This window comes from Apis dorsata, unplaced genomic scaffold, assembly GCF_000469605.1.
Source record: "Apis dorsata unplaced genomic scaffold, Apis dorsata 1.3 scaffold_149, whole genome shotgun sequence".
In the NCBI taxonomy this organism is placed as follows: domain Eukaryota; kingdom Metazoa; phylum Arthropoda; class Insecta; order Hymenoptera; family Apidae; genus Apis; species Apis dorsata.
The window spans coordinates 445,084-454,052 of NW_006263440.1; the positions used below are offsets into that span (position 1 = coordinate 445,084).

The 8,969-nt window shown below is 41.5% G+C and overlaps 2 protein-coding genes across 6 annotated transcripts in view; one reads left to right on the plus strand and one right to left on the minus strand.

Annotated features, from left to right (window-relative positions):
- Window positions 1-460: 460 nt before the first annotated feature.
- Window positions 461-8,969, minus strand: part of LOC102671059 (Krueppel-like factor 6) — a 236,668-nt gene continuing 228,159 nt past the window's right edge. For 2 of the 4 annotated variants that reach the window (XM_006613396.2, XM_031509412.1), the window contains one exon: window positions 1,204-1,423. In XM_006613396.2, coding sequence (XP_006613459.1) covers window positions 1,251-1,423 — 173 coding nt within the window. In that variant the 3' untranslated portion in view covers window positions 1,204-1,250. Of the gene's footprint in view, window positions 1,424-8,969 lie in introns of all 4 variants that reach the window. The other 2 variants (XM_031509411.1, XM_006613395.2) reach the window with 2 other exon arrangements.
- On the plus strand, window positions 8,461-8,945 carry LOC102670799 (serine protease inhibitor 3-like). Of its 2 annotated transcripts, none has more exons than XM_031509414.1 (3): window positions 8,461-8,600; window positions 8,671-8,856; window positions 8,928-8,945. In XM_031509414.1, the coding sequence occupies exons 1-2, from the start codon at window positions 8,552-8,554 to the stop codon at window positions 8,853-8,855; spliced, it is 234 nt and encodes a 77-aa protein (XP_031365274.1). In that variant the 5' UTR covers window positions 8,461-8,551; the 3' UTR covers window position 8,856; window positions 8,928-8,945. The 2 variants fall into 2 exon arrangements, with proteins under 2 accessions (XP_031365274.1, XP_031365275.1); XM_031509415.1 differs by having other exon boundaries at window positions 8,933-8,945.

An 8,969-nucleotide genomic window follows, 5' to 3' on the forward strand; every position in this document is an offset into this window, starting at 1 on the left:
ATAAATCGCTATCTCAATGCATTAAAAAATGTTTAACGATCACGATTTGTAGTTTATTTAACTGAGCATGCTAAGTCCCAAGCTCCGTCACCGGAGTTCGATATTCTCTTTTACTTATTTTACCGTTTAATTACCTTAACGATATTTACTTCATTTTCCCCCTTTACTGGCTCTATATTTTCGCAATATACGATACATATGGTGCTCTAGACTAGTTGAGCTGGCCTTATTTAACCGTACGAAAAAAAAAAAAAAAAAAAAAAAAAAAAAAAAAAAAAAAAAAAAAAAGGGAAAAAAAAAAAAAAAAAAAAAAAGGGAAAAAAAAAAAAAAAAAAAAAAAGGGAAAAAAAAAAAAAAAAAAAAAAAGGGAAAAAAAAAAAAAAAAAAAAAAAGGGAAAAAAAAAAAAAAAAAAAAAAATGAAAACAAACTGGAAAATACGAACAAGAAGTAAAAATTTGCTAAAAAATAAAAAAAAAAAAAAAAAGAACAAAAATGACGCGTTTACCGCGTTCTAACTTGCGGAAAACCCATAGCAATCGATCTTCTCTTCTATGCGAAATTCTTTTTTTTCATCGTCGAAGTTATACTTCCCACGATGCCTCGTTTTCCTTAAAATACCACCGCACCACATAGAATAAATAAATTTTAATCAAATATCTTTAAATATCAACAATTCTTACACGCTACACACACCTTCGCTCTTAAATAACGAAAATTGAAAACAGAAATTCGTTCCCTCGTAGGAGGCGAATATTCAACAAGAACAAAATAAAGGAAATAAATTCACAACGATTCACGTTTCACGATTGCTAGCAGGCTTGCGCTTTGCGCGATAATTGCAATGATACCTCCATTAGATTAAACTCGTAAATCTAATGAACGATTCGTTTGCTTCTTCATTTTTTTTTTTTTCTCCTAGTTTCCGCCTCCGACTCTTCACGTTCGATGGAAACGATTCGAGTGCACAACGTGTGGAGGCTGTTTCAGGTCCCGAATGTAAAAAAAAAAAAAAAAAAAAAAAAAAAAAAAAAAAAAAAAAAAAGAAAAAAAAATCAAAAGAATCATCTTCGTCGTCGTCCTCGTCATCGTCGTCGTCGTCGTCGTCGTCCATCCGATCGCACTAATAATAAACGAGGTCCCCATTTCCCGGGACGAGACGGGTGTCTCTCTTCCTCCTTCTTTCCTCCCTCGTTCCATTTCTTTTTTTTTTTTTTTTTTTTCCTTCCATGGGCTAAGACGGTCCTTTTTATCAGTGCCTTTTCATGTGAAGCGATAAGTGGTCGCTCCGCGAGAACGATCGTTGGCAAAGATGGCACTTGAACGGCTTCTGGCCCGTATGCTTGCGATAGTGCCGCGTTAATTCGTCGGAACGTGCGAATTTCCACGTGCAACCCTCCCATGTGCACTGATACGGTTTCTCGCCTGCAACAGATCAGTGAAACTTAGTAGAGGGGAAATTATCGCACGGCTCGTTGAATTGAGAAACTAAGAAGCTAAGAAGGAGTCGTGAGATCGAATTTAAAGATATGATGCAACACTCTGATGTGTCTTAAGATTTTTGATAACATGAGTGTGACATAACTTTGCACGAGGTTAATCTCTCGTTGTTCTTACGTAACAAGTATTGTGTTTTATACGGACAGACCGCCAATTTTCAAATAATTATATAAATTAATTAATTACGCAATGTATCTTAAAATTTGATTGAATCGTATTAAAATTGGAAAAATGTTGAACCGTTATGACTTCGAAGGTAATTATTTCCAATAAATTAATGAGCGATCATTAGAAATGTAGAATTTTGCTCTTTAAAATGCTTTTTCTTGGTTCATTTCGATACGAATTCCGATTTTGAGATATTGTCGTGTAAAGGAAAGATTTTTCATTTATCTCCGTTCTTGTCCCTTATTCGGATTTCCTCTTATTTGATTTCAATGATTCAGTGTCCACTATTTTGTGATTTTGAATGCAATAAGTTATTGTAATATAGAAATATAATTTAACATATTTTTTTGTACATCAATATTTGAATCCGCTATATGAAAATTCGTAGTCCATTCTCTGACAGCTTTATCGACACGCGCGATCAAATTGAAACAAATCAATAGAAATAAAACAAGGCCTCCATAGAATTGGAGTAAACGCGTGAAAAAAAAAAAAAAAAGAACTAGAATTGTTCCGCATTATTGTGTAATTGGCAACGGAGAAGCGTAAACGCGGTGAAACATAAAACCTCGTGCTGGATTCCCTTTAGATTTACTGCCTGATGCGTGTGCACACGTACGCCCGATCACTTTCATAATCTCCATAGCGGTTGGCCGCTCATTTTCTTACGCGGGAACGAAAGTCCCGCGTCCTTGGTCAATTTATAAGGATAAACCGCGTGTTTTATGCCTTTTCAAAATTTACGATCCAACGAATATAATAATTGAAAAGTGACACCGGCCATTTGCCAGTCTTTACGCACCTGACTAGCTTCTAATGACCCTTCTTCCCGGGCTTCGTTTCGAAACAAGGTATCGTCTGTTCGACGATATCGAATCGTTCCGATCGAGCAAACGATTTATTTTATTAAAGAATCAAAATTGTGTCCAGAGAGATTGAAGGGAAGGGGTTCAAACTCTCCGTTATCACGGTTATCGACTCTCGATCAACACGCTCGTGTAGAGAAGAAGAGGAGGAAATACACACCAAAAGGATAAATCGTGCGTACACCCACTGTGAAATCGGACGATTGTTTCTAAAAGCAGCGCCGTTTTCATCCGAGGTAAAATACTCGTTCGACGATCGGCGATAAACATCTTTACCATACGAGACGATATCGTCCAATGTATTCGATACAAAGTACATTTCCTACGATTTAGCTAAGGTGACTCGCGCCGTTCGTGGGTTCGTTCTCTCGACTCTTATCGAGCCGCGCCCCTCCTCTCCCTCCCTCTTTCTTTCTCTCTCTCTCTCTCTCTCTCTCTCGGTAAGAACCGTCGTGACAGCTGTCGCGCGTTGCAACGACTCTGGATCGCTCAGAAAACTGCCCATCACTCTCTTCTATTGTATGCAAGTCACCGAGCAGTATTTCTCGGTCCGGTGTTGTGCACGATTTGCCGAAGAAAAGGAGCGAGGAGAAGGAGACAAGCGGGGATACAAGCGTGTTCCTCGGAAGGTGGGAACGGCCTGGAGGAGAAAGGAGAAAGAAAACGAGAGTAAGAGGGCTTAGGGGGGCTGAAAACGTAGCCAGACGTCTGGATGTGGAAACAGGCTGGTCACAACTCGATTACGCAATCGCCATCAAGTTCAGTTTTCAAGAAGACGAAGACGAGCCGGTAGAAAATCGAAGTGGTCGGATCGGATACGCGATTGGCGATTCCTAAGCGAGTAAGTCGACAATGAAACGATTCCATCAGAGCTTCCATCGACGAATGGAACCGCGTTTGATCGATGTATTTCTCACGCGTCACCCGCGAGTCTTGGATCTATCATCGAGTTGAACGTCCATCCTTCTCTCCTCCCGATTACGTTTTTTCCATGAGTTAGTCTCGAATAAGAGACATAAGTTGCATAAATCTGGAACATCGATGGATCGGTTCGCGATCGGACAGAGAAATTCGTTCCAAGATCGCTGGTGACGGGCCTAGGTTAGGTTAAGATAGGATACGATGCATTGCACAAAGTAGATAATTCTTTTCGTATATCGAGTATAAAAGTGGATTTCGATTAACACGCGTGGACGTTAAGACAGGCTGCACTTTCCCGAGAGTTATTGCCCCACGTGGATAATCTAAAATCGTGGCGTGGAACGCGATTCTTAACAACGCGACAACCGGCTCGATCGTTTTAAACTGCTATCCTAGACGATGCTAGATATCTAAATCGGTCGTTTTAACGTTTCAACGCCCATCGCTTGAATATTATTATGTAATTCGGTGGGAATACGAGGAACTAATGGCTGGTTAAAAAAGAAAAAAAAAAAAAAAAAAGCCGACGTTGCTCGGCCGTTGCGTAATTGCGAGTAATTAGTCCATTTACGAGCGGCACGAACACGTACACGCGACGGGACGTGAATATGCACGCGATATCGGGCCGGTGTGCAAGCCACCGCCGCCGAGAAGGCATTAATTCTCCTGTTATTAATGCATTTTGATTGGATTTTTACGTTGGCCAGCGTTACGTTTATTGCACCATAGATTAACGCCGCGTTATACCGTCCGGGTCCATTAATTAACCGCAACAGCAAACTTAGCCACTCATTTGTAACGTCACTCTGATGTCGCGCCGCGTATAAATCCTCTCGTTATATTAAGCCAACGCGATGCGTGTCGATGCTTTTTTCCTTTTTTTCCTTTTTTCTTTCATCCTTATTTTCGTTGCTTCTTCGGGGAGCTAAACAGGGGAAGATCTTTCTCTCTCTCTGGAACATCTCTGCCTTTTTTCAAGTTTAATAGGCAAGCTTTAACGTCAATTGGAAATTGCACGGTTTACGTAAAACATCGGAAGAATGAATCGAAATCTTTGAATTGCGAAACTCGATCTAATCTTTGGTGGCAAAGAGAGAGAGAGAAAGAGAGAGAGAAAAGGTCGTGATCTCGTGAGAAATGGTAGGTTTAAATTAATGTCGTATATTAAAGTGAAAATTATCGATCGCGGGGGAAAGAAGAATTATATTCGGATACGGTTTGTTGAACCGGCAAATGGGTCAACGATAAACGTTAATTAAAAAGGACACGGGGCAATTAAACGTGGTTTTTGATGTGATTTCGCGATAGTCTTAACCATATAATGCCCTCTTTCCAGCAACACTTTAAGAGTTATAGCTTAATATTTGAACGTGAAAGAGAGAATATACTTTTAACGAGGAATTATTCTTAACGAGTTTACGAGAAAATCGTCGTGACATTTACGATTCCCTCTCCCGTTGCCGTATCGTTTCAGTAATGGAAGAAATTAGACGCTTTAATTCGTGAAACGTTTCGAGTCCATCAACCAAATGTGTCCCCATTGTTCCTGCCTTTTATTCGCAAGATATAACAAGATTTTTACGACCTACAACATTTAACAAAGTCCCCTCTTTAATCGACGTTACCTGGAACTTATTTTTTTTTTCTTTTTTTAAGATTTAATCGTTTAAAACGACAAATCCCGTTATTACCCCCTCCAAATTGACGAACGATGACGTAAAAGTTTTTGACGAAGCGAAATAAAAGGACAACAAAGTAAGTTGCGAAATCTTCGTTTGTCGAAATGTTTACCTTCGATGTTTCACACGCGAGTCTATTATTTACAAAGCTACGAGGAAGTAGCTCTCCTCGACGAGTAGAGGTGAAATACGAACGACGTAAAATCGATATTTCACGAGGATCCTTCGAACGGAACGTATCGAGACGAAGCATCGATGACACATCGTGGACAGCGATATTTCGCCCCGAGTTGGATCGCGAGAGGCTCTCTTCATTATCGTCTGAGGATCTCCTAGACGGGTGATTAAGAAACTCGGTCGGATGTATCTTTGGCAATTATCAGAGACTCGAGACAGTGTGTTCGAGACAGTTCCTTGATACGCAATTATACGGGCGACAAGTGCTGCAAAGATGAATGAACCTTCCTCCCCTCCTCCATGTTCGAGATGAATAAACTTTCCACGCGTCACCTGCGAATGATGAATGCTTTAGAAGAGACCCTGAGAGAGATCGCGCGATCGTTCCAACCGTATGTCTCGATTTTTATTCGCTTCTATAATCTTCCTCCCTCTCCCTCTACATATACCATCTCGTTACTGCAAAGAATTGAAATTTACCCAACAACCTCGTCCAAACTCCCTTTCACGGATCTTAAATTTCCAAGATCCTTCATTTCCATCGTTCTATCCACTCGCTCGCGATATCTCGCGACTAATTCTACATATAATTTTTATCGAGCCAGGTATCGAGCGCACGTCGAGAAAGATGGCGGATATACGTATAACGAGCATCACGTTGGCCAAGGAAGAAAAGGGGAGGGGGAGGAAGGAAGAAGGGAATACCAAGTGGTGGGACTCTGCTGTCAACTCTGCATGGTGTCCGCCTAATGCTCCCTCGGAGCTACTCCCGCGGTGTGGTACCGCTTCTTGCAAATAACAACACTCGTTAGCGGTGCAAGAAATACAGCGGCGATGTTAATAACTCGCTGCCGCGCGATTCAATTTAATCGCGGTCATTACGAGCCATTCATTATTTAACGCCGTTATCGCGGTTTAATAAAATATAACACGGGGAAGGGAAGGGGAGAGGAAGGGGGGAGACGTGCTCGCGCGCGTCGTTACTCGAATAAGCTTCGATTAACCGGCGGCGAGGGCCGATTCATCAACGGGCCACCATTAAACGGAGTTACTCCGGGATTACTCTCGAGGAGGAGCCGGTTTCAAAGGGGAATTAAATAATCGGCCAGGTAATCGAGCAGCGACATTTGTGAGCGCGCCTTCGTTGGCAACGATTTTAATTTCGTCTCTCTCTCTCTTTCTCTCTCGACGAGTAAGAGAATTCGAGAAATCGGAATTGAACGGTGGTTGTTACTTGTCACTCGACTTCGGATGAATTTTGAACGCGTTAATAGTGATCGAGGGAACATTGCTACCGTTGGGCTACTCCTGTATCATTCTCGAGAAAAGTATGGTTTTCGAGTTTATAAAATGATAGCGTTGGACTCACGAGGAAAAAGCTAAACGTAGTAATTATGTCTTTATTTCGAAGAGGGAGAAAGAAGAAAGGAGAAGGCAATAAAGATCCTCGATGATCACCGCGATTCCGATAATTGTGGCGAATTGCTCGTGGAAGGAGAACGGCCCGAAATCTCGTCTCACGGCGAAGCGAAGTAAAGGAATTTAATTAAAAAATCGTCCTCGATCTCGAAATTACGGAAGAAAATACGGATCAAAAAAGATCGGAAGAAAGATGGTATCTCTGAATGCATCGTTAATCATAAGTATCCATGGAAGGATTTCTCGTTCATTGACGAGCAAACTCCCTGCTGAAACTCGTATTGTCTATCAACGGTCACGCCACAGTCTAATAAAATATTCATTTCACGGAAAGAGGCGAAATTTTGTTCGCACACACCCCGGAGGTAATTCGGGAACGCTATTACACTTTTGGATAATAATCAAAGGATTAAGTATTTATTAGCAACGATCGAGGGGAGGTGTGCAGCCAGAATGTTTGGCGTCAATCATTGGATCGTGAAAGCGTTATTACGAAGGGATGCATTTACCGCACATCCTCGTATTACATATTTCGTCTTCTCTTATACCGCGCAACATAAATTTACGTGTGTGTGTGCGCGCGCGCGAAGATACACGATATCGAAAGCGGTAGCCGCGGACCGCTATTACTCCATTATACAGTTTGCGAGCGGCACGATATAAATTCGATGCAAATTCGTACCGTGCGAGCCGTGAGAATCATCAATCATGGTTAGCAGGCTTCGTTTCCGTCTTTTTTCGAGTTTTCGTTGTCGATTTCGGTATTGATCGCACACGCCTGTGGCAACGATGGAAATTTTCCACCTCGAGTGGAAATTTCCAAATTCGAATCGTCTCTCGAATCGTTTCGATCTCTCGATCAAGGCGGCGAGCGTTGAGAGAGTTGGGTACAAGGTTCGAGATTACGGAGGAAAAGCACGACGGCGCCTCTGATAACCCCATTTCGCGCCGACCTTTCGGATACAATGGGTTATTCATACGAGACAAATTCCAACACTCGGAGGAGCAGACGTGGCTCGATCGTTGCACGAGGTAGGAACGATTTATGCTTTGGAATGGTAGAAATTACAGTAATCAATGAATTGGCATTTCCCACATCCAGAGTGCCAGTATCCGCCGCCGTAAAGATATCTCGATGGCTGCGCGCATAATGCCGTGGTGTTAGAATGATGGATAGACCGTGCCGGTCCACGTCTCTACGACCGTGGCGCACACTCGTTGAAACAATTATTATTACCAAGCGCCGCTCTACCATATATATGTACGTATATACGTTTCTATCGTATGCCATAGCCATTTCTGCCCTTTCGGATCGCGCGGGATTTCGTAAAACGACAATGGAACCCCGTAATGCGCGAAACGTGTTGGAATATACAGACTCTTCGTAAGGGAACGGTTCGAGAAACGTTTGGAAAAGTTTTATTAGTGGTCGAGTTGGAGAGTCGCGTGGAAATTTCCGTTTTCATTAGAAAAATTAAGAAAGTTTTTTGCCCGAGGAAGCGTGTTAATCGATGTGTTTAATAGATTCGATGTGACGAAGATAGGAAACAAGATATTCTCGAGTAAAAATCTCTAAACGTGTTTCTATTATTTATAAATAAGCTTTCTAAAAAGTATGTAGAAATACGTTACAACAAAGTTATATTTTAAGTGGCCTTAAAGTGGATTGGGAGGGAATTCTAATGTAAATTGTGAACGATCGATAAACAAGTTTGAAGAAAGTGGGGAAAGGTCGATGTGGTAACATCGACGACACGAGAGTACATAAAGGCCAAGGAACGGCCGAGGAGACAGTGGAAAAAGGTAGCGAGTTAGAGAGAGAGATGTCCTTTAAATTGTTCTTGTTTCTGTATGCCATTGCGATCGATCTTGGTAAGTTTCCCGCTTTTCTTTTGTCCATCTTATAATCCTATGTATAAAATTTGTCTAATTTCGGCCTAAGCGATCCAGAAACCGATGTGCGCACCGGGTAAAAGTTTCTTCGATGGTTGCAATACGTGCACCTGTACCGATAACGGAGATTACATCTGTACCATGGCTGCCTGCGAAGATTACGATCCCGAAACTGACACGTTCGTACCAGTGAAGATTTTAGAACCTCCATCCGATTTTTGGCAAAATTCGTAATGTAACTATATATATATATGTATATGTATATTTCTGTCCGATGTACGTACTACAAACACTCGTTCCAGGGAGGACAGAAATTAAGAAAAAAAAAAAAAAAAAAAAAAAAAAAAA

Bases quoted from the DNA above. Each gene is read 5' to 3' on its own strand.
- LOC102670799 (XM_031509414.1), top strand. From the start codon at position 8,552: ATGTCCTTTAAATTGTTCTTGTTTCTGTATGCCATTGCGATCGATCTT. The intron at 8,601-8,670 runs GTAAGTTTCCCG...TTTCGGCCTAAG, and splicing joins TGCCATTGCGATCGATCTTG to CGATCCAGAAACCGATGTGC.